The sequence below is a fragment of the Primulina tabacum genome, chromosome 3 (genome assembly GCF_025594145.1).
Source record: "Primulina tabacum isolate GXHZ01 chromosome 3, ASM2559414v2, whole genome shotgun sequence".
Classification (NCBI taxonomy): domain Eukaryota; kingdom Viridiplantae; phylum Streptophyta; class Magnoliopsida; order Lamiales; family Gesneriaceae; genus Primulina; species Primulina tabacum.
The window spans coordinates 50,168,728-50,193,704 of record NC_134552.1 but is presented as its reverse complement, the minus strand read 5'-3'; the positions used below and the strand labels follow the sequence as shown (position 1 = coordinate 50,193,704).

Genomic DNA, 24,977 nt, shown 5'->3' with positions numbered 1-24,977 from the left:
TGCCCCTTGAAGCTTTTTTGGTGGATGGATCAAATTCCGAATGCATGTTCTAAAAGGAAATATCCTTTGTTTTTGTGCAATGAAATATGATTATAGGTTGATGAAATATAGACGTTTTGACTTCTTAAAAACTGCGACTAGATATAATTAGACAAAAACTTGTGTGAGACAGTTTCACGAGTCGTATTTTGTGAGACAGATCTCTTATTTGGCTTATCCATAAAAAAATATTACTTTTTATGCTAAGAGTATTACTTTTTATTGTGAATATCGGTATGGTTGATCAATCTCACAGATAAAGATTCGTGAGACCGTCTCACAAAAGATCTACTTATATAATATGATCTCGTACAGAAAATGGAAAGTCTTTTTCATCCAATAAATTATTGACTTTTTTTTTGGTTACGTCCAGTGATTTGATTTATTTATAAGTAAGGTACACAAATACAATATTATCTTGCAAAGTAATTTAATTAGGTGAATAAAAGTGAGTCGAATTTGTGGTAACTGGATACTCTCAAAAGGTCCTTTTCTCCATGCAGGCCCAGCCCATCTCATACACGACAGGCTCAACAACCCGAATGAGTTTTCAAGAGAGAGAGACGAGAGAGAAATTGACGAACACGAAGGGGTACACGCAGAACGCACAGTTATATACGCATACAAGTATTTGTATATATGTATACGCCTCCATATTCGTGTTTTAGGGGGTTTCCCTGGTTGTTTTTGTTAATTCTAGGGTAAATTTTGGGGTACCCTTTGCGCACCAGAAGTAACAACCCTAGGAGCAGAACCAACTCAGGGGCCCTTTTGATTTGTCCGCAGATTTCAATTCGTTTGATTTTAATAGCGATTCAGGTAATATTATCACATTATCATGTCTTGAAACCCTATAATTTGGAGCTCTGCTTGACTGTGCACTAACCCTAGATTCTCATTCCTCGCATTCTTTTCATTATCGAATTTTGGGTTTGTTTGTGGGGGGAAACGCAACGAAACTGTTTGTTACGCAATGCGTCTTAGGTGTTTTGGTTGAGTTGCTACGTGTTCTCATGGTGTCGAGTTGTGTGGAACATGTGAGCTTCCCTGTTATATGGCATTCGAGTTGTTTGGGGATTTCATTTGGTTTGCATGTGAAATTATTAGCTTAACATGATAGTCACGAAGTCACTCTTCACGAGCGTGTTACATAGGCTGCTCATCTCCATACAACTTGAACAAACTCTGACTTACTTTTTTAGGTCATAGAGGATGATAAGTGATGTGCATTGTATTATAAGATTCGGAATTACTGAAGCCATAATTTACTAAGTTGGAGAGAAATCAAATACAATTCCATTGGGTTCATTTCATGTTTCATGAGACATGGATTATTATTACAAGTTCTAAAATATGTATTGACATCTTGTGCTATAAAATAGTCACGAGACATGGATTATTACAATTTTTAAAATATGTATTGACGCTTTGTGCTATGAAATAATACTCTGGTGTTTTCGACGAGGGATGAATGTTTAAGTTAGAATTATGTTCTTTTGGAAGAAATGAAAAAAGGATCTGGTACTATTGTTTTTTTTTCAAAGATTAGAAACAAGTTTTTAAAAACAGATTAAAGATAACCATTTTTTTTCCCAATGACAGAATTACCTTCTGTTTCTTTCACTACACTGTTAAAGATAAATTTTAATGCTATGTTTGATGGTAATTTAACCTTTAATATGTTGATTTATGTTGTATTTTAGTTCATGTGTTAATTCAAACTTATTCGGATTAGTTTTTTTTTTTAAAATAAATTTAACCACTTAGAATTGTATAGTTTAAATTAGTTTGATATTCAACTGATGTTTCTAACTGAGTTGATAAACTATGGATGAGGATTGACTCTCGCTAACAGTTTAATCAGTTGTCACGTTGAGCAATGGGGAAAAATAAGCAATTTAGAATTTGTATTGGTTTCTACTATTTGAGGGAGAAACGCTTTAGATGGTATATACATATACAAAGACGTCCAATTGAAGTTCCAATTAGGTGATGCGAGACCATGACTAGTACCCATATTAATAGACAAAGAGGGAGACCAGAAAAGACTTGGATAATAACAATTAAGTATGATATGCATCATCTAAATATAGATGAAGACATAATAGGAGATAGAACACAATGGTGTAGGAGGAACCATATAGCTGACCCCGCATAGTGAGGATAAAGACGTGTGTTGTTCTACTATTTGATGAAATATATAATGTTGGGGTGCCCTCACATCATGCTGTTTCAGACTCAGCTTTTTTATAATTCAAAATTATGACTCAAATAATGGTATGGAGTTTGTACACATGCCCTTTATTTCTGTGTGGCATTTAATTCAAAAAATAGTAAATTACCATAATAATAATAAAAACAAGATTATGTGTGAGTAAAACACAATGATTTGGTCAAACGCGGGTAAAAAACACCAAAGTCATGGTTGATTGTATTAAATGTGCTTAATGCGCAAAAAAGAGCGAGTTTATCTACAATATTACATGACAATAATCTCATAATTTTTAGTAAAATAAAATATCCAAACCTTTATATTGAGTTTTAAACATTTGAAATTCTTCTCCCGAAGAAACCCCTGGGCTCATTAATTGTTGGCCGATAAATGCTTATGCATTTAATCAATAATTCGTTGTATTTTATATGTTTGGCTCGGGGTGATTAAAATTATATTACAAAGCAAGTGCGCATTTCAATGCTTAAATTTCAATTATCCATGCTCTAGCTTGTAATGCTTAATGTTCGTCCTTCACGTTTGTCATGCGTCGCACATATTATAAGACCTTTTACAATACAATTTTCTAGGAATTAGCTGTAAAAAAGTTTTTTTTAAAAAAACAATGTTGTAAATGGCGGGAGGCGGTGGCGGGCCGCCTAGGCGGTTGAATTTTTTAAAGTAATTTTATAGATAATCATATATAATCATGCAATATAATCACAAATAGTCATCATTTTTTATGTAAGATGTGTAATTAAATAATGTTTAAACATAAATAAGCTTCATACAATATTATATCATCTAGATAATGTGCAAATAAATATATAAATGCAAACTAATTCAAAAACTCATTCATAACATTGGTGTCATTTAATATGCTTGAATCTTTGAAGTAAAAAAACGAATTCAATAACTAAGCGGTATACTGCAAAGAACTATCAAGTCTACCCTTAACTTCTCATCAATAACCTTCAAAATAACGATGACATTTTCCTTTTTTTTTTTGAAAGACTTTTTAACGTTTTCTTTGACTTGTTCAAGAACACCCAATAAAAAAGCCATTGAGGTCTTCTTGTCACCGTCAACAAGACATAAAATTTTCACTATAGGGGTGAAAACATTCAAAGTCAAAGAAACACCATTCAAAAAAGATATACTTGTTACCGTCGCCTCCGCCGCTTTCCTCTTCACACTACTCCTTAACTTTGTTTTGCTCCACTTTTCGGATGTAAGCATGAGTATCAATTGATCTTTCTTGCCTTTGAAGCTTTCCAAGTCAAAAATGAAGTAGCAAATCTAGTCACCCTCGAGCCTCACAATATCACTGTTCTTGGTATATCTCCTCATAATAGCCAAAGTTCTACGATGTGCATAGATGAATATGGTCAAGGCCTTTGCTTTCTCAAGCATTCCGCTAAACTTGGGTAGTTTCCAATTGCTTCAAGCATGAGGTTGATTGTATGAGTCGCTCAAGAGGTCCAAAAAATTTGAGGTTGTCACAACCTCCATCCACCGCCATATTGTTTGTGGCATTGTTCGTCACTACTTGAACAACATGTTGCGGGCCAATTTCAATGATATATTTTTCAACAAACTCAAAGGTATAAACCCTGGTGTGTGCCTCCGTGGATTCTTCAAAATTTGTTGATTACAACTTAAAAGTGTTGACTGCCTCACTTGGCCCGCCTGCCTCGACCGCCGTATAGCTTGGGCCGCCTAAAACAGTCGCCTCATGCGTAGGCGAGGCGGTCGAGGGCTCCCTACCGCCTAGGTGCTTAGGTGGCTGTCTCGATTGCCATTTAGAACACTGAAAAAAATGTCAAAATACTTCTTTGAGCTATGTGGAATTAGGGCTAGTTGGTTTTTATATGAGTATATTATTATTTAATATATCAAAAGTTGTCAATGTTTTTGGTGATATATAGTCATAGTATGTGATTAAAGTTGAAAATATTTAAAATAATATAATATGTCTAACTGGCCGTCACGCCCGAGCCCAAGCCCAAGCCCACGCAAGAATGTTTGCACGATGAGCTTCTATAGCAACTACTTCATAGTCGTCTATCGCTTTGAGAAAATGACTAACCTATGTTGCTATAGGAATATCTTATATCTCAATATAAACTATTTTATCTTTCATCTTCTTCAATCATTGTGGGATTAGGGTATCACAATCACCCCTCATTCAGAATATGACGTCCTCGACGTGCCCTAACTCCTTGATCCACCAACACTAGAATCGTGGCTCCTGTGCATACAGGGCTTTGCTCCACAAGTTCAAAAGGTGGCTCTCATACACATAACACTTATTATGCGGTGTTCTTGCTAGTGACTGTCTCTGATGTCATTATGCCACACTTTGGGCCTTGCCCACGCAAACATGACTGCACAATCAATTATTTAATATTCGTCATCGTTTTAAGAAAATGGTTAATCCAAGTTGTTTTACGAGAACATCGTTTGTCATTATAAACTATTTTGAATTTATATTCAACTAATGTGGGACAAGGGTGTCATACAAGCTCTCGAACAAAATAAATCATGTTCGAATCTATTGGTATCAAATTCAATTTAATCTTTAATTGTGCCTGCTCGAAATGTTCTAATTTTTTTTGTTTTCACAACTTGTCCTGAATCATTCCCTTCATTTTGTAGAGATGGTTGAGTTGGGTTGGGGTTTTCGAAAGAATGCTTTTCTCTGTGAATTAATTGTGGCAGTTCATTTTATTGAAATTTCTGGTTTTGTGAAATTGAATTAATTGTAGCAGTTCAGTTTCTTTATTTTGCGTTGATACTTGTGTGTAGACCATTCTTCACCTTGGTAGTACTTGAATTGTGATGAATATATGATCTTATCTTACACTGGACAGCTGAATACCTCTAAATGTTGTCATCACATTACCTTTACTTCATTTAAGAGGACTGACACTTTTTGAGCTGATTATGAAGTTGCCCCTTTTTGCTGTGTTGCAATCTTTGGTTGTTGACATTGTTGTTCCAAAAGTGCTTTACATTTTGTGTGAAATTGGTTTTAGTAGGAAAAAATGGCAAGCTTAGGACTCAGGGGGCATTGTGTCCATGATGACTTGAGCTGGGTTCTGTAAACAAGACAAGTCATGGAAACAAAGTATGGAAGGGCTATGCAAGTTAAAAGGCGAAGCGCTTTTGTTTTTCCATTTGCTAGTTTTCTTTATTGCTGTTTTAAAGTTAGCAAGGCTTTTTTGAATGATTGTTATGTTGGTGCATCCTCTGCTTTAGCCGAATCTCTTACTGTCTTACAGTTTTTGGAGTGTTCTCCGTTCACCCTCCTTTAAAATGAAGTCTCTTCTTTTTTGTATCTCTTCTCCCCTTATTTGCTTGTAAATAAGGTTTTTTGTTTCTTGTTTCACAGGATTTCCGTTCATGTCTTGAGGACATGGAGTAGATAATCTGTAGCTGTTCATTTAGGAGTGTGTATCGTTCTTCAAACAAGTTCTCTAAATCAGTGCTTAGTTTGATTCTATGGGAGGCATTCTTGAAGGCGGAGTTGGTATTGCTAACAAATCTTCTCCGTGTCGAGCATCAATTGAGAATGTTCAAGCAGAGCTTAGGTAATATTCTTATGCTCCTAATCTTTTGCAATATAACAGGGACAATTTGCTACTTGTTCTTTGTTATAGGCATTAACAATTGTTTGTGTTTCCAGGAAAGAGTATGATGTTCGGGAAGAAAGAAAAAGAGAATTGGAATTTCTTGAAAAAGTATGTAACCGTCAGTTGCTTGCCTTTTCTGAATGTATGTTGAAGTTTTTGTCATGCTTGAATTTTTATTTTTTTTAAATAGGGTGGAAATCCTCTAGATTTTAATCTTGGGAATGCTGCTTCAGTTAGTGTGCAATCAACATCATTTACAAACCTGCAACATGATCTTGTGACCAGGTATTGTGTATTTGTATGGTAAGATAAGATGTTCTCATGTTTCTGTGAATCTGGATTTCTTTAATTCTTTTCAATGATATTTTAGTGAACCAAAGGATAGTTTTGCATTTACCGCATCGCTTTATGGAGACTCTGTGGAAAGTAGTGGTAGACTTGCAGCTGCTGTCTGTGAACCCAATAGTGCTGATAATCTCATGTTATTAGATGCTGAACATGAATATTCAGAAGGTGATCGAAATTCTTTTCATCCCATTAGGGGTAATGTTGTGCCACCAGAGCAATCATCGGAAAGGGATGGGAGCCATAAAACCAGGGAACATGGGGATTCATCTGCTTTTGGGCTCCCTAGAAAAGCATATAAGAGACGTTATAGAACACGCTCAAATCGTGATGGGGCTAGGTCTGGCTCAAGTGATGTAAATCCGGAGCTTGGCTCTCATGGATCTTTTTTACCTTCACACCACGGGCCCGGGAATGTAATAGGAACATTATCTGATGTAGAAAACCTGGATGTATCCTCAAACTGTAATTCAAAGCCTGGAAGGCGAAAAGATGGTACCCTCTGTCCAGATGTATGTGTAGATGATCATCAGTTTGTAGAGTTGAATGATGCAAGAGCTGTGGTATCAACTGAGGATCTGATCAAAGGTGTTTCTAGCCACTCTGCTTTAGATGCTACTGATTCAAATAATCCCCTAGGACATAATAAACCATCATTACCAAATGCTGCAACAACTCCTATGAGAAAGGATTGCAATGAACCTGCTGTGTTGCAGTCAATGGAAGAGATGGCTTCTGCGGTAGTTGAGCATCAGCCAAGGGCAGCTACTGGAAAAGTTGAGAATCATGGTTCTTGTCAGATGAATGGTTTTGTCAATGAAAAGGGTGATACGATTACAAATGATGCTCATAATGGCAATGCAGCACGTCACGGAAATGGTTTCGATTCCGAGTCTTGTTCCCAAACCAACCTAGATGTTGATAGAAATAATGATACCGAGACAGGTACCAAAATCAGTACCATTGACTCAAATGGAGACGTAGAGACTCAAAATGTAGGGCCAGAAGACTTGCTAGTACGAGTAAGAGAAACAAAAGAGGCCAAGCTTATTGATAATTTTTCTGTTGATGAAGAGAGTGCCTCTGCATGTCTAAATCATAGGCAAAATGGTCCCCCTCTCCCGCCTCAGGAAGAAACAATTCAAGGTAGTTCTTTATTGCTTGACAAGTTGACAAATCAATCTGACATTAGTGTCATAGAAGCTGGCGGCTGTAGTGGGTCAGAATCAGGGAGAAAACCTACTGTCCCATTGGTTGAGAATTCTTTCCCTCAGAGTGAAATTTTCACAGTCACACGTAACTCAATTGCTGATCCTGCTGAGGCTGGATCTTCATCAAAGGTTTCTACCATTTCCTTTGATGTCCAAACTCCTGGAAACTTGAAATTAGCTAGTGTTGATGAAGAATCGATCTTAAAAGAAGCAGAGAGCATAGAGGTAGATCTTCACGCTTTCATTAACTTTATCTTTCACCTTTTTGTGCTCAAATAATTTTTTTTGGGCTCATAGTTCTGATGTGATACATCAAACAGGCAAAGCGAAAAAGACTAGCCGAATTATCTACTTTGACTTTACCTTCGGAGATTCCTCGTAAATCTCATTGGGATTATGTGCTTGAAGAAATGGCATGGTTGGCAAATGATTTTGCACAGGTTCACTTGATATGCCTTTTCTTTTGGAATATTTGTTCTGTAAATATTTCTGTAGTGAAAATATCCATTATTGTCTTGTTATCCCCAGAACTTGTTTCCATTTTCTTTAAATAAATAAACTTCTTTTTTTTGCTTCTCCTACGTAGGAGCGTATTTGGAAACTAGCTGCAAGTTCTCAAATATGTAATCGAGCTGCTTTTAGTTCTCGAGTGAGAGAGCAAGAAAAAAGTTCTAGCATGAAGGCAAAGATAGTTGCTCGTACCTTGGCGAGGGCTGTCATGAAGTTCTGGCATTCAGTAGAGGTAAAGTTGTATTTTTTTGTGCTGATCCTCCTCCATCTTTTTTTATTCCATCTACAAAGTCAATTATGACAGAGACTTTTTACTGATGTGGATGGTGTTTTCTTATGTTTGATGTCTCTTATTGCATCCTGTGCTTCTGGTTGTGGTTTAACTTATTTTTCGACACTTTGTTGCCGTTTAACAACTAATGTTAATTACTATTTCGATTTTTCAAACTGATAACCATGTACGAATACTATCTCGTTGTATGTGAAAACTTGTAAAAACATCTAATGTTGAATCATTTATAGGAGGCGAACACTAGTCAAAAACATCTAATGTTGAATTAATTATAAAAGGTAACTTATTTTGATACAACACGGTTTAATAATAAGTACTAACTATACATGGGAATGGTTCCTTTTTTTGTTGTTGCTGGAGCTCGAAAGATTGTTGTTTTTGTCTGCTATACTCTAGAGTTATTCATGGTTTGGTGAATTTTTTTTTGTTGAGGATGTTTATTGTTTTCCCACACCTTCCAAGAATCCACTGTAGCATCATAATATCTTATGACCTGGATACCATTTGTAGAAGTATTGGGTTTGTGTTGATATTTTATCCAAGAATGTGCCAATATATGATATCTGACCTTTTTTGGATGTATTTGCAGAACATACCAGTATATCATAAATTCCAGTCTGTAACTTAGAATATAAGGTGCATAAATACTAAGGCAATTTGGTGTTTTAGTTAAGGAGTTTGTTTTTTTTTTTGTTTTTTTTTTTTTTTTGCAGAAGATAAGCAAAGAACTCGAGCAGCCCAGTCAAAAGGATGGTGCAGCTGCTCTTCAGTCTTATATGGCAAGATTTCTGAAATATAACAACTCAAATGTTCTGCATTACCAAACTGACGTACAACTTACCCTGGATAAAGTATCTGATTCAGGAATCCTGGACATGTCTTGGGAGGATAGTCTGACCGAAGTATGAATTACAATTAATTTTTTCATATATCATGCGTATAACAAATCCCCTTCCTCACTTATTGTGTGTGTGCCTCAAATCTCGTTTACCCCCTGCCCCCTTATCTCGTCCCTTGTAATCTATTCATTCTAGCTTTATATACGTATGTTTCAAGATATAATTATATTAATTTTTGTAGTAAAGGTGAATATCTTCATGGTGTCTCTATGTGATGCTGTGAACCTGTTTGATTACCCATCAATTTTACTTTCGGCAATTGTCAATCAGGAAAACCTCTTCTACGCAATTCCCCTCGGGGCTATGGTGACCTACAAAAAATCAATTGAATCTCTTGTGGCTCACTATGAGGTAAATGAATACTTTGCTTTTGAACCTTGACTTCTCTTTTATTTTCGCAGATTGGCTTTATGTAAGAATCTAGGGAAATTATAGAAGAACCTGAAGAATTGTCTAAATCACAGCAACATTTAGTTTTGCCTTAAGTTACTTTTCTGCCACTGCCTCTGAAGATATTTTTCCAAGTACTGGCTTCATTAATAAGGAGTCTAACTTAAGTGGGACATGAAGTTGGTGATTTCTAACGTGGGACAAGTTGGGAATAATGGAACACCTTGTACCACTGACGTCATCCTATCCTTTTCTTAATATTGTGTACAAATTTTTTGTGGAATATTTAATAAATGAAACAAAGGGTTTACTCAAGGGAATGATTCTGCCAATTATTCTACATCAGACTCATGTCCAAGTCCATGTGTAGGTAAAAATGATCTTGGTATCTTTGTTTTAGCTCTCTCTTCCTCTCTCTGTTGTGCTAATGGCTAACCAAAAAATCCAAGAATTTTAAAAGTCAAAAAATTCTCAACGAAGTGTGTTGTAAGAAGGCCATCTTGTGATAACCCACGTTAAGAAGTGAAGTGGATGCTGAATCTATGGATTCCAAAGAGCGACAGATTCTAGAATTGAAGTGTTTTATAAGAAGTATCTCATTTTTGTACGTAATTATTATTTTGATGTCCAACACTATTCATATTTTTTTCTTAGAGAATTGGAAGTGATGTGCGAGAGGAAGTGGAGACATCTGCTTGTGATCTTGTGGCAGGTAAATTTCGGATGGTAGTTACTTGTTTCTATGTTGATTTCTGTCGTATTATTTATTTGACTAGGTTTTTCACTTTGCCGATTTTGAATCTCAAGATAATTCATATTATGAGGATGATGGCGATGCGTGCACATTTGGCATGCCTATGGCCTATGATGATGGCAAGTTTTCAAAATTCGGCCAAAAGAAGCGGAAATTCTCGGCACATGCATATGGTGCTAGGGAATATGGAATAGGTTCTGATTATTTGCCCATGCATATTTCAGAGAATAAAATTGTGACACAGCAATCTTCCTTCCTCGCCAAACGACCAGGCAGCAATCTCAATGTGTCAATCCCTACAAAACGCATGAGAACTGCTTCCAGGAGAATCTTGAGCCCATTCAGTGCAGGAACATCTGGATGCATTCAGTTACCAAATAAAACAGATGCTTCAAGTGGTGATACCAATTCGTTTCAGGATGATCAGAGTAGTCTGCATGGTGGATCTTCTTTTCCAATTAATTTGGAAGTTGAGTCTGGTGGTGAATTTGAAAAGAATTTAGCTTTTGACTCTGCAGAAGTTTCAACGAAACCTAAGAAGAAGAAGAAGAAAGTAAAGCATCCGGTAGACAGTAGTATATTTATTTAAGTATGAGTTTGAAGATATTATTTGTCATATTATTGACTGCCTTTGTTATTTGAGGCAGACTTCTGCATTTGAACAGAGATGGCAGATTGATTCCAATTTTCATAATGACCAGGTGATCATTTTACTCGCTGAACTTTTTGTTTTGTTCATCATTTAACACTTAATATGCATAGCAGAGGCATATAAGCTTGCTTCTACAAGGAATCTCATAATCTGCATTTGGTTGCTCAATGCCTATGGTACGGAAATTTTCTTAGAGAAATGGAAAACTTAAATTCCAGTTTCCTGAAAAGAATGTACCATGTAGCATTAGGAATGATAATTACCGGTTCCACACACTCTTATCTTATAAAATTTTCTTTCTTGTGATGTTCCTTGAGATGGAGCTCCTTGTCATTTCAATTTCTAAAAAAGATGCAGATTTGCATATATTACTTTGTTTCAAGGTATTCTCATCTGTATCAGAACACAGACCTCAAAGACGAAATATCTTTGTACTGGGCAGTCTGAGGGAGATTCTCTAAGTTATTTCAAGTACAATGAATTATCAGTGTTTATATTTAACTCAAAGTTCCGGGAAAGAAATAAAAAAAGTATGTTCTCTGTTTCTGTGTTCGGGTTGAACCTTCTTGGTTTTTTTTCTGGAAAAAAAAAATTCCTTTTAGTTCTGGTATCTATATGCATAACTGAGATGAACAATGAATCGTCTATTTTACAATTTCAGAGGGATCATTCGAAAAAGAGATCAGATAGTTATCAACTTGAATCTAACGGCTGCAACGGTAATGCTTTAATCCTAAAAGTCAACCATTGTATTTGATTCCTAATATGCATTCTTTGCTTTGTCTTATATTAGCTATACATTTTTCATGAAGGAATATTGGATCGGCCCATGATGAAGAAGAGTATACAGCCATCGCAGGATGGCTCTTTTGACAACACTTCAACAGTTGCTGGGCATGTTCCTTCACCGGTGGCATCCCAAATGAGTAACATGTACCATCCAAATAAGTTCTATAAAATGCTTGGTGGCCGGGAGCGTGGAAGGAAAGCTAAAACTCTTAAGGTATTATACAGTTGCAATTCCTCATTTCCATTTTTCGACATTTTACTTATTAATTTATGCTTTGTTACTGTCTTTAAGTTGATGTTTGCATTTCATCAGATGCCTCCTGGGCAGCTGCAGCCAGACTCACGGACTCCATGGTCACTTTTCGAGGACCAGGTTGATTCATATATATTTTGCATGTACATGCATACATTTCAGTACCGACAAATATCTCTTTTGAAACTTGAGATATGTTTCTTCCTGTTGCTTCTGGAGGTATGTATGTGTTTAGTTGTTTTTGTACTTTGTTTAGGCACTTGTTGTCATGGTACATGATATGGGTCCGAATTGGGAGCTTGTAAGTGATGCTTTTAACAGTACGATGCAATTTAAGGTACATGTTTTTCAAAATTTTAGTTGATATTTTCTTGATAATTTGATTTTTTTTATCTTAATATGCATTCCAAAAAGTTCCTAGAACTTGATATAGTGTAAAATCATTAATTGTTCTTTGTAATCAGTGCATATTTCGTAATGCTAAAGAATGCAAGGAGCGGCATAACATTCTGATGGATAAAACTTCTGGTGATGGAGCCGAGAGTGCCGAGGATTCTGGGTCTTCGCAGCCTTACCCTTCTACACTTCCTGGCATTCCTAAAGTAAAATACCTTTTATCAATTTTTATTAACTTGCTTATTGAATCCGTTTATATTTAATTAAATACATCTACATTCGTATCAAATTATTTATCCACTATAAATCACCGGCCCTGTTTAAACATTAAAATCAAAATGATAATGCTTCTGCTTTTGCTTATGAATGTTGTACAGGGGAGTGCCAGACAATTGTTTCAGCATTTGAAGGAACCTATGGAAGAAGATACCCTCAGATCTCACCGTGAGAAAATCATCTTAATTGGCCAGAAACTTCGTTATCATAAGACCCAGGTAATTGTGTAGCATTAATTTATGGCACGTTCAGATTGTTTCCTACCTAAAGTAGTTCAATTCACATGGTTTCTAAGTGAGATTCTTGAGTCATTCCTGAAAGTTTGATCTACTTCAAGGTTTTTAGTATCCTTTAAATATATATTTTTTTTTATAGTAAACAAAGTTTATTATAATATTGGATAATGTTACACTAGAGGCGGATAAGCAATCCGCAAGAGTATTACAAGATAAATCCTTAAAGCACTACTCTATGACACTATCACTTGTTTTCATGACCATAAGAATTTTCAGTCTCTAACTACGTCTGATATACATAAGTGATTGTACTCTGGCAATTGCGTCAACCAGTTGGCAACTCTGAGCTTATCTTCTCCCAAACTTGTTCTTCATACTCCGACACATCTTCAAATATTCTGTGATTTCTTTCCAACCATATCGACCAAAATGTGCAATGGACTATCACATACCAGACTCGGGATGACTTTCTTCCACTGTGACACCCTGGTTCAATAATGAATAGATCTTGAGCCTTCCTTGAAAATGCCCATTGGAATCCCAACTCTTTTAAGGCTTTCATCAAAATAGCACCAGAGAAGGAGCAATGTAGGAGTAAATGATCTTGATTTTCCTCTTGCTTTCGGCATACACAACACCAATGCGGGCTTAATACGCAGTCTGGCCATCTTCTTTGCACTGATGCACAAGTCGGTAATTTCCCCACGGCCACGATCCATGAGAAAATTTGAACCTTTTGTGGGACGTGTACTTTCCAGATATTATTAAAATATGAGAATAATGGGAAATTTGATAATGGAAAGAAGGAATTGTAAAAAGATCTAACAGAGAACAAACCGGAATTATCTCCCTCTCAAACTCTAAAATCCTCAATCCTAGACTCTAACCTTACCCTCTCCAGTACTCCTAAAAGAGAAGTGAACTCAAGTAACTCAACATCGTTCAAATCTCTTCTAAACCTCACATCCCAACTGAAAGACTGATTGTCACTGCTGTCGACAAAATCTACGAAGTTGCGAATAGGTTTATTAGTTGAAATGCATATCCGGAACAAAGATGAAAACGGTCTTTGAACGAGAAATCCCCTTCCCAAACATCCTCCCAAAAACGAATGATGTTACCTTGTTTGGGTACCGCCCTTATGAGTTGATGAAAAGCCTGGTAAGAGCGAGAGATACATTTCCAAGAGCTTCTAAAAGTCGCTTTTCCCGCCAACCCCATATCCCACCCGTTACCCTGAAGACCATATATGCTCTTGATTACTTTTTTCCACGGGGTCTCCCTTTCCACCGAACATCTCCACCACCACTTACCAAGAAGAGCCTTATTCCTGAGGCAAATGTTCCCCACTCCCAATCCTCCTCTGTCCATCGGTTTGCTTACCTGCTCCCATCCGACAACATGACAATTTTTCTCCCCATCTGCACTGTCCCACAAAAAATCTCTCGTCAATTTTTCCATTCTTCTAGCCACCCGAACCGGCACCTTAAAGAGAGACATGAAATAAGATGGCATCGCCCTTAGCACAACCTTTATCAAAGTGAGTCGGCCCCCCTCGATAAAAACGACTTTTTCCAACTTGCTAACTTATTTGACATTTTAGATAACACGGGTTCCCAAAATTCCAATTATGTGGGATTACCACCCAAAGGTACCCCAAGATACTTGATCGGCCACATTTCTTTCTTGCATCCGATTGTTGAAGCCATTTCATCGATTTCCTCTTCTGAAAAATTCTATCCCATGACAACACTTTTTTCTAGATTTATTCTCAGCCCCGAATTGGTACCAAACAATTTGAGTATATCGACTATTGCAAAGACGTGTCTCTTTGATTTTGCGAAAAACAATGTATTATCCGCAAATTGAATATGCGATATTTCAATATTTTCTTTCCCTACTTGAAGACCTCTTATTTCATTCACTTCCCTGGCCTTGTCTACCATCCGCCCCAACCCATCGACGACAATGTTAAAAAGAAAAGGTGATAATGGATCACCTTGTCTTAATCCTCTCCCCCCCTTATTTTCCCACGCGGCCTTCCATTGATAAAGATTGAGAAGAAAACATTTGAAACACACCCCCTAATCCACCTCCTCCATCTCTCACCAAATCCCTTCTTACTCAACACGAAATCTAGAAATCTCCAATCGACGTTATCGTATGACTTTTCCAAGTCAACTTTGAGTACCCATCCTTTCTTTTTCTTCCGTCGATATTCTTTCACAATTTCATTTGCAATAAGACAACAATCCAGGATTTGTCGGCCTTTAACAAAACCACACTGATTCTCCGCAATGGTATTGCTCAAGACTTTCTTCAATCTACTTGCCAAGACTTTCGCCAATATCTTATACAAACTCGTAATCAAGCTAATAGCCATAGGGCTGAAATCATTGATCTTGCTCACTTCCTTTTTCTTTGGAATGAGACAAATGTAGGTTTCGTTTGTGATTCCATTGACAATACCATCTTCAAAAAAATCATCAAACACCTTTATTAGATCCGCTTTTACTGTGTCCCAATTTTTCTGATAGAAAGCCATTGTGAAATCATCCGGCCTTGGGGCTTTGGATCCATCACTGTCCATCACCGCCTTTTTTATCTTTTCCTCGTCAAATGGCTTCTCCAACTCCTCTGCATCAATACTTTGTAGGGGACTCCAATCCAACCCGTTAAAAGCCCCCCCGCCCCCCCCCCCCCCCACCCCCCGTCAAAATCCCTGTCTACCTCGTCTGCTTTCCTATACAAGTTTGTGTAGAAGTTAATAATTTTTCTTCAATGAGACTCTCCTCGGTAACCACCGTTCCATCCTCCAACTCTACTCTGTCTATCAATGCTCTATTCCTTCTGTTATTGAGTATGGAGTGAAAGAATTTTGAATTCTGATCCCCTTCCTTGAGCCATGTTACTTTGGCTTTTTGACTTTCTATTTGGAATTTTGAAAATGATACCTTTTCCAACTCATACCTTGCTTTCCTTCTTTCCTCATTGAGTAATTCCGACCAAGTACCACCAACCTCCAGCTCATCCAGCTCCGTAATCTTACTGGTTAGTTCTTTAAGTCTGATTCCCACATCTCCAAACACTTCTCTATTCCATTTGGAGATTTCAATTTTCTCATGAATTTATAACCTTCCCACCCCTGAATACCCCCGTTATTCTACCACGTCCGAACCAAATCTTTAAATTTGTGATGGGACAACCAAGCATTCTCAAATCTGAACGGCGCGGGCCCCCATCTCAACTTAGCGGTATCTAGCAAGAGAGGACAGTGATCCGATGTAATTCTGGCCTGGGTAACACCGTTTGTCTAAATGTGGAGAATATGTCCTTCCAACCTCTTGAATGAGAAATTTGTCTAAGCGACAACAAATCAGGTCTGCCCTAAAATTTGACCACGTGTACTTGGCATTCAACAATGGTGGGTCGTGGAGCTCCAACTGTTCTATCAAACAGTCAAAACAGTTCATGCTCGTGGTGTTTAATAGACTATTCATTTTTTCTCCCAAATTTCTTACGACATTAAAGTCCCCTCCGAGGCACCACTTATCTCCTGTGTATACGACGGCATTGCTTGTGTTGATGTTCTTTAAACTCTACTAAGCCATTCTTTACATTTCTTTTTTAAGGTACAATTGGAGAGTTAAGCAACTCCCATATGATTGTAAGAAATTTAGAAACATGACTCAAATGTACCGTAGACATGGTATTAGCAATAACACAAGCAAAAATTTCTTGCTTTGCTATTTCATCACAACATTTATTAATTCCTCAACGAATTTGGAGCTTTAAATGTTGTTCAAGTAGCAGAAGAATATTGTAAGTTGTCAATTTGACAACAGGCTATAATGGAACTGATTAAAATGTTTGTGTAGAAATTGAAGAGACGTGTGCATGGTTAGAAAATGTATTGAGGTTATTGATTGATATATGATCAAAGGTTTGAGGTTGAGGCACCATTTATCACCATTTTTATTTACAATCCTGGTGACGAGCGTAGGATGATCAATAAATGTGTTTATAAGTATATGGGTATCTTTGATTGCATGGAAACGACAACACCTGTGGGAAGGCTTCTTACCCATAGTTATAAAGCCTAGGCGCACTCCACGCACCTAAGTAAGCACCCAAACGCACGCCTTGCAAAAGCAAAGCGAAAGTTGCGCTTTTTCTGGCCTTTTGAAATTGGTGCCCTTCTTATTTTTTTGTCATTAATCGATGGGATATTTTACTTGTATACAGATAACCATAGCCCGGTCAGTTGTTTAAAGCCCAATTAACTTAAGCCAGTACCATTTAATTATTAAAAACTCTGTATGCATGAGCAATAGCTTTTTATTTCTCTCAGATTTTGATCACAGCACACTCTCCTCTCCCAATTTCAGCGCAGCCTCATCCCAGCCTACTGTTTCTTCTTTTGTGTTGCAATTTCAATTAGAGCGCCTTTTTTTTCAATTCTACCATCTCGCAATATACTCTTTGTTATCCAAATTTTAAAATCAATCTACTATCCTTTAGTGCCTGCTCTTGCCAATAAAAATGTTGAATTCTGAATTTTTTATTTACATTATTTTGTGAACTATGCTATTATTTATATAATATTTAGTCAAACTGCGCCTTATATATGTGAATATTAAACATCAATACAAAATGCGCTTCACTTTAATAAAACGCACTTCTCGCCTTGCGCCTCAGGCTCCAGGGCACCCTTATGCTTTAGTTAGCATTGCTCCTTAAATAACTATGATGTTACCCGACTCATCTCCAATGTGCTAGTAGCACTTCACTCTTTTTTGTACGATTATTGGGATTCAAGATTGATATGTGAAATGAAGCAATTTTGGGATGCAATTTGAATTAGGGGCAAGTCAATGGATATGTGGTATTTGGTGGGTTCAGTGGGGTAGTTGCATGTTGAATATTTTGGTCTTCCATTTGTGCATCTGAAACTGTGGATTTGAACTATCTGGGAACCTGTTGTAGCCTAAGTGGTACCATGGTTACATTGTCCGAAGAACGCTTTTATTTTCAATGTGGGAAGATCTTTGATCTTTATTAATATACTTTTCTTTCGATCGCCTTATTACATTTTTTGTTAATGTGATTTCTTTTCACTATGATGGTAAACAGGATCCCAAACAACTACAACCTCCTCACAGCTCTCATACAATGGCTCTTTCTCAAGTTTGTCCAAATAACATGGGTGGTGGTTCTGTTTTAAGGTGAGATTTGCCATAGATATGATGATTTGTTATTAAAACAAAGGTAATTGTTTTGTTGCCATTTAATTTCTCGGTGCATAAATGACTAATGGTTGTTTTTGGCCCCTTCATTCCTCAAAACTCCACTATCCTTGCTTCTACGAAGTCCTTTGGATTTGTGTGATGCCAATGTGTCTGGCACTGATATTCCTTCTCTCGGGCATCAAGGAACATATTCTAGTGGATTGATTATATCGAATCAAAGTGCTGGGGCTCCAACTCATCCAACGTCTGGTGCTAGTTCTGCATTGCAAGGATCCTCGAATATGATGCTTGCCAATAATTTTCCATCATCACCTGGCCCTCTCAGTTCTGTCAGGTAATAAGCTATTATGGGCTCACAGTTTTTTTTTTCAGATTCTTTAGTTAACTGACTAGGAATGTGGGTATTTCCTTACCTTTTACAGGGATGGTAGATATGGGGCTCCTAGACCTGCATCATCATTAATTGATGAACAGCAAAGAATTCAACAATATAATCAAATGGTGTCAGGTCGAAATGGCCAGCAATCCAATTTGTCCTCTTCTGGAGCTCTTCCAGGAATTGACCGTGGCGTTCGTGTTCCTCCCAGTGGTAGCGGCATGGGCATGGTGTGCATTAGTGGGAGCATGCCTATGGCAAGACACGGACTCCATGGTGTTGCCTCATCATCCTCGGTTAATTCTGGGAGTATGGTGTCAGCAAACATGCACCCTGGAGTAAGATCTGGCCCAGGAAACTCGAGTTTGAGACCTCGTGAGGGTTCACCCATGATGCGGGTAAGTATTATAGGATCTTTTGTAATATTTTGCAGTCTCTTTGATATTTAGTGTCCTTTAAAGATGGAAATGGTTTCTGAAGAAAATTGCTGTTACTAGTTGATCTCTGGTGTTATTTACGTTTATGTCCTGATGATATAGGAGGGGTAGTCTTTCTCGACTTTTAATGATTTGTTAATTTCTTAATTTGACGTTTTCCTCACTTTTTTTGCTCTACCATCTAGATTTTGGGTCCACATATTTGGTACAAGGATTTTAAGGTTTCTGACTTTTTGACCTCGTTTACAACGTTGCAAGTAACTGAAGTATGGCACGAAGTATCCTTACCATTGAACCTTATTCAGTAACACAGTTATATAAAACAGTAACCTTATGTTTGGAAGCAAGGATTTGGAGGGATTTGGATTTGTAAATCTTGGTTTTAATCGTTTGGTTAGTTGGATTTTAAAATTGGAAATGGATTGTAAGAGATTTGACAGGATTTCATTGTGTATAAACAAATCTTCTCAAAACTGGTTAGATTTGATGGGATTTGGATTTGAATAATACTAAAGAATATCCATAACAAAAATTTTTAATTATTATATGTAATGGTTGGATTAAATGAAAATTTTATTTATTTTTTATTTTGCATATTTTATTCTTGAGATCAATTACTATAGTTGTCATTAATATTGAACAATTTTTTATTCAATAATAATTTATTTTTCTATTTATTATAAAATTAGGATATGATTGAATATTTAATTTTGAAATAATTTATTTCGTAGAATTTAAATTTGAATATTTAGATGTGATGTTTGATTATTTTATTTTAATAATTCATTTTGTGTTCGTTAAGATTAGTTAATTAATTATATATGAGTTTATTTAGGTTGCATAACACAAATATATAATTGAAATGATATATAGAAATATATGTTAAAATTATTTTAATTTTTAATTTTTTCTAATAATATGAATAATATGTTTAAAATCTTGATTTTTGTAAAAGATAATTAAGATTATTTTAGTAAAATTTTAAATTTCGAAATTCAAATCTTGTTTTTTTAAACAAGAAATGAATTCTAAATATAATTTTAAATTTCAAACCAAGCACAAGATGGAATTCCAATTCCATGAATTTCCAAATCCAATTTCAAATCCAATTCTAATTCCAAATCCGAATCCAAAATTTTAAGCATCCAAACACATTGTAAGTAAGTTTAAAAGGAGTAAAGACGCAGGATAACATGATGGCTGCTGTTTGTAGCAAATTTGCGTTTACTTGGAAACTGTGGAGAGATTAACACACTGACGCACGAGCATGATGTAATAAGCGAGCTGAAATGAAGTTTTGATGAGATGTTATTTGCTTTATTTATTTACAGTGTGATCTATTTATGAGTAGCATATCATAGATCTTGTCGTTTGCATGAATATTCGATTAATTTTGTATATTATGCTTTTCCTATCCCATTTGCGCTTGTAGCATCTGTGTTCCTCTAAATTACAGTTGTTTTCTGCTGCACAGCCTGGCCTGAGTCAGGATTCTCAGAGGCAGATGATGACTCCTGATCTTCAGATCCAAGTGTCTTCAGGAAGCAACCAAGTCATGTCTCACTTTGGGGGGTTGAATTCCCCCTTCACTAACCAGACCGTGTCTTCACCAGTGTCATCATACCCCCTCCATCATCAGCAGTCCCATCAAATATCTTCACAACAGTCTCAAGTTCCTAGTCCTCGTCACCCACATTTTCAAGGACTGTCCAATCATGCCTCTAATCCCCAGCAGCAAGCCTATGCAATTCGATTGGCTAAAGAACGGCAGCTGCAACAACGTTTTCTGCAGCAGCAGCAGCAGCAGCAGCCACCGCAGCAACAACAGTTTGCTGCATCTAATTCATCTATTCCACATGTACAACCACAGTCTCATCTCCCTGCATCATCTGCAGTGCAAAACAATCCGCTAGTTCAATCCCCGGCAAATTCTCCATCGGTATCTGTATCGCCTTTGACTTCACCTTCTTCAATTAATGCAATGTCTCAGCAGCAACAAAAGCATCATACTCCAACTCAGGGAGTGATCCGTAATACTCAAACAGGTTGTGGTGTGTTAACCAATCAGACAAGCAAGCAACGACAAAAGCAGCAACAGCCATTTATACAAACCAACAGGCAACATCCACAGCAGCGGCAGCAGTCACAATCTCCACAGCAAGCTAAGGGTGTTAAGGGAGTTGGCAGAGGGAACATGATGATTCGTCAGAACATCCAGATTGATCCAACCATTTTGAATGGTTCTTTAACGGAAGCTCAGGATTCATATACTGGTTCATCTGTTAATGCTGTGCCACCGACCAGGCAATACACATCTTCACAATTGTCTAATCAGCCCCTGCCTCAGCAGAAAAATTATTCTGGTCAATCATCCTCATCATCTAAGCATTTACAGCAAATGATTTCTCATTCTGATACCAATCAAGGTCATGTTCCACCAGTTGCTCCTGCTCCATGTTTGCCTGCTGCACGTCAGTCTGTTACGCCTTTGGCCACTGCTTCTTCAAACCACCCACAGGTGATACCTCATCAAAAGTTTATGAATCAAAGTCAATCGGCTCTCCAAAAGGTGGTTCAATCAAACCACCAGTTTAGTTCAGAAGCAATACATAAAGCACATCCCCCGGTCTCTAACTCCACTGAAATGGAAGCAACAACATTGCCTCTGAACCAGTGGCATACTTCAGAACCAGTGAATGAATCAAATGTGTTAAATTCAGAAACAAGTTTGGGGTCCTTCGTGTCCAAACCAGCTAACTTAAGTGAGACCACACTTCAATCCAGCCAAGGACATGGGCAGAGACTATCATCAGCCAATTTAATACCTATTACGCATGATGTGAGTTCACAATGGCAGCGGCAGCAGCAGCCGCCACAAGTGCAACATTCTCACTCTCCATCTCCCTCGCCTCAGCAGCAGTCACAGATTCACCAGGCAGGGAGTGCAAAATTTTATGGTACTGCTGATGACTCTAGATTGGAGTGATGCCTAGCCAACAGATATGTTATGGCGATGATTAGCCCACAGATTGGATCGACATACTACATATTCTTGAGACAGCCATATCAGGTTAGTTATACTACGACGGCATCTTTAGTTTACATTTGTTATTTTAGTTTCTTTATTCGATTCAATATCTTTATTCTATCCAATATTTAGGACAATCCACTAAAAATGAAATCTTGAAATCTCGGTCCTTTGGGAACTCGAGTTCTTGTCAGTAATAGAAAAAGTAGATAATATAGATGGGGATATTTGTTTCAGAAAATAGAAAATATTCCCAGTCTCACTGTGCCTCAGTTTGCTTTTTATCTCATTGTTCATTTTGGCCTTTTATTGTTATCCTTTGTGAATGTTTCTCTCCCTATTTTGTATCATGATCTTTGTTTACTGAGTGTTGCTCACATATTGTTTAGTGATGCGGCATCGGGGCATGGGATGATGACATGCTGATCAAATTTGAGTATAATTCCTGACAAAATGCTAGCCAGGTCAATTTTTGAGCTTATGTGTATATTAGTTACCCTTGGGCTCTCGGTAGATGGAGACCAATATAGAGTTAGGTGTACAGAGTCTGATCGCTCTCTCTCTCTCTCTCTCTCTTTTTCCACCCTCATTGTTTTTATTCACAGCTTAGGTGGGGCCTTAGTAACCCGCTGCATAGATCAGTTGCGCATGGTTCCCCTTGTATTAAGAATATAGCTACCATCGTTATGGCTGAAGGCTGTGGAAATTTTGTGAATACTAGTCATCCTTCCGTAGTCCGTATTCGTCAAAGTAGTGATTATCCACACGTTCTGAGTTTTCGCAATTTCTGTAAATTTTTTCCCGGTTGTGATTCTCAGGGACAACTAAAACTAGTCCATGATTGGAATTATTTGCTAGAGATTGATGTTTTCCGTGTTCGGTTTGAGTTTTTGCATATCCCAAGTAACCACCTGTTTCAGATATTTAAGCAGCACTAGTACTTTACACGCATGTTGCACGTGGGAGCAATTTGATTAAAGTTAAGCCACCAAAATGAAAATAACAATTGCATTTGAAATGTCGAAAACTCGTAATCCATACATCACAACTTCGATGATAAACAAATACCTTCAAACCTTTTTTTTAATCTTATTTTTAATACTAACTTTCATTTTATAATCCTTCACCCTTCGATTTCTAAGACATTGTAATGATCTTATTGATACGACGATAACACAGAGCATCCCAATGTTTTTCCAACAGTTGTGTAGTCAAACTTGAGAAAGATATTTTTTAAAATAAATAGTTGATCGATGTTATTTTGTAAATTTTCCCCAATTAAACAAGCAACCATGTACGTGTTTTGTGTGTATCGGTTTTGTGTGTATTTATTGATTCTAATATTTAATTAATTAATATATTCGATGTGAAATTTTTTATAAAAAACAAAGAACTTGATTTTTCCTCCAAAATGAGGAAATGAAATCAGCGGGTGGTGGTATTAAAAAAAATGAAGTTGTTTGTTGATTGGTCATACCACATACTAAAGTAGTTATTATCAACAAACAAAGTTTAATATAAAAGAAAGAAATGACGCATCAAAATAATAGATATTAAATTATGTATGATTTTGAATGTAGTAGATAGATTTTATATGTCTCAATCTTCTATCTACATATTTGTATTATATCAGTGTATCATATAAATAAGAGTTCTCTGTTATGAACAAAATAGTTTGGAGTTTATTCTCTGAACTAATATTCCTCTCATCTCCTCTCTTTTTTAATTAAATTTATGATATGTTATCAACACAAATGTTTTTCTTTTAAGTTCTTCTGAGTTCTACTCATTATTAAATATTTTTAATGTTATACCAACCCATGGTCTTGGCGTATTAATGAAGAATATTAGACCTATAATTAAAAAATATAAGATTAATCTATTAATATTTCTTAAAACTATTGATATAATATGCAAGATTATTAATTTCCTGAAAATTATTGATTTCATATAAAACACTCGTCAATGTTCATGATAAATTTGGAAACCAGATATAAGATCTGTCAATATTCTTGATGAATATCGATCTATGACAAAATATTTGAATTTATTCTTGAAGAATACCAATCTAAAATATAAGATGTATCAATAATCTTGAAGAATATTGATCAAATATTATATATCTAAAATATATCAATATTCCTAAGAATATTGATATTAAATTTATAAGCTAACATATTTATCTGTATTTCTGAAGAATATAAGATCTATTATTTAAAATGTGAAGATATGCTTTTATTTCTAAAGAATATTGGATCTTTAATTTAAGATATAAGGTTTGTCAACTTTCATGAAGAATATTAATCTAGTATATTAGATTTATCAATATTTTTGGAAAATATATATCTTGAATATTTTCGAAAAATATCGATCTTATATATTATCGAGGAATATTGATTTAGTGGGAATTAGAAATATATACATGTATAATAGACACACTCATTGTTCTCTCAAATGCTCCAACAGCAGCATACTTTATAAGATTTACATCGATATGAGTTCTACCAATATTCATGAAGAATATTAATTTAGATCAAAGATCTATTAATATTTATGAAAAATATTTATTTTAGATATATTAACAATATTGTAGAATATTGATATAAAATATAATACATGTCAACTTTTTTAAGAATTTTGTTCAAAATATAAAATTTGTCGATGTTTCTGCAAAATATTGATGTAAGATATATAATTTATCGATCTTCCTGAAGAATATTGATATAATATATAATATTCATCAGCATCCTCAAAAATCTTGATATAAGATAAAAGATTTGTCAATATTGCTAAATAATATTGACTCACCATATAAGATTTGACAATATTCTTGAAGAATATGAACTAACATACAAGATGTGTCAATATTCCAGAAAAATATTGATCTTAATATTTCTGAAAAATATTAATCTAAAATCTATAATATGATCTATCGATATCATGAAAAAAAATTGGTATGAATTTAAGATTCGTTAAGTTTCCCGATGAATATTGATAC

At 36.1% G+C, this 24,977-nt stretch overlaps 1 protein-coding gene across 6 annotated transcripts; it reads left to right on the top strand.

The window, feature by feature from the left end:
- Nucleotides 1-546: 546 nt before the first annotated feature.
- LOC142541168 (chromatin modification-related protein EAF1 B-like) lies at nucleotides 547-22,902 on the top strand. Of its 6 annotated transcripts, XM_075647806.1 has the most exons (24): nucleotides 547-858; nucleotides 4,419-4,538; nucleotides 5,646-5,844; nucleotides 5,940-5,994; nucleotides 6,077-6,171; nucleotides 6,257-7,667; nucleotides 7,763-7,882; nucleotides 8,029-8,184; nucleotides 8,958-9,146; nucleotides 9,414-9,494; nucleotides 10,188-10,245; nucleotides 10,341-10,852; nucleotides 10,935-10,988; nucleotides 11,601-11,658; nucleotides 11,752-11,942; nucleotides 12,042-12,101; nucleotides 12,238-12,318; nucleotides 12,446-12,583; nucleotides 12,755-12,871; nucleotides 18,023-18,114; nucleotides 18,260-18,472; nucleotides 18,561-18,912; nucleotides 20,426-22,021; nucleotides 22,369-22,902. In XM_075647806.1, exons 3-23 carry the CDS (start codon nucleotides 5,756-5,758, stop codon nucleotides 21,935-21,937), a joined length of 5,634 nt encoding a protein of 1,877 aa, XP_075503921.1. In that variant the 5' UTR covers nucleotides 547-858; nucleotides 4,419-4,538; nucleotides 5,646-5,755; the 3' UTR covers nucleotides 21,938-22,021; nucleotides 22,369-22,902. The 6 variants fall into 6 exon arrangements, with proteins under 6 accessions (XP_075503921.1, XP_075503924.1, XP_075503925.1 ...); XM_075647809.1 differs by lacking the exon at nucleotides 4,419-4,538 and having other exon boundaries at nucleotides 6,428-7,667; XM_075647810.1 differs by lacking the exon at nucleotides 4,419-4,538 and having other exon boundaries at nucleotides 10,512-10,852.
- The last annotated feature ends 2,075 nt before the right edge of the window (nucleotides 22,903-24,977 follow it).

Bases quoted from the DNA above. Each gene is read 5' to 3' on its own strand.
- LOC142541168 (XM_075647805.1), top strand. From the start codon at position 5,756: ATGGGAGGCATTCTTGAAGGCGGAGTTGGTATTGCTAACAAATCTTCT. The intron at 9,495-10,187 runs GTAAATGAATAC...TTTTTTTCTTAG, and splicing joins CTCTTGTGGCTCACTATGAG to AGAATTGGAAGTGATGTGCG. The intron at 18,473-18,560 runs GTAATAAGCTAT...TACCTTTTACAG, and splicing joins GGCCCTCTCAGTTCTGTCAG to GGATGGTAGATATGGGGCTC.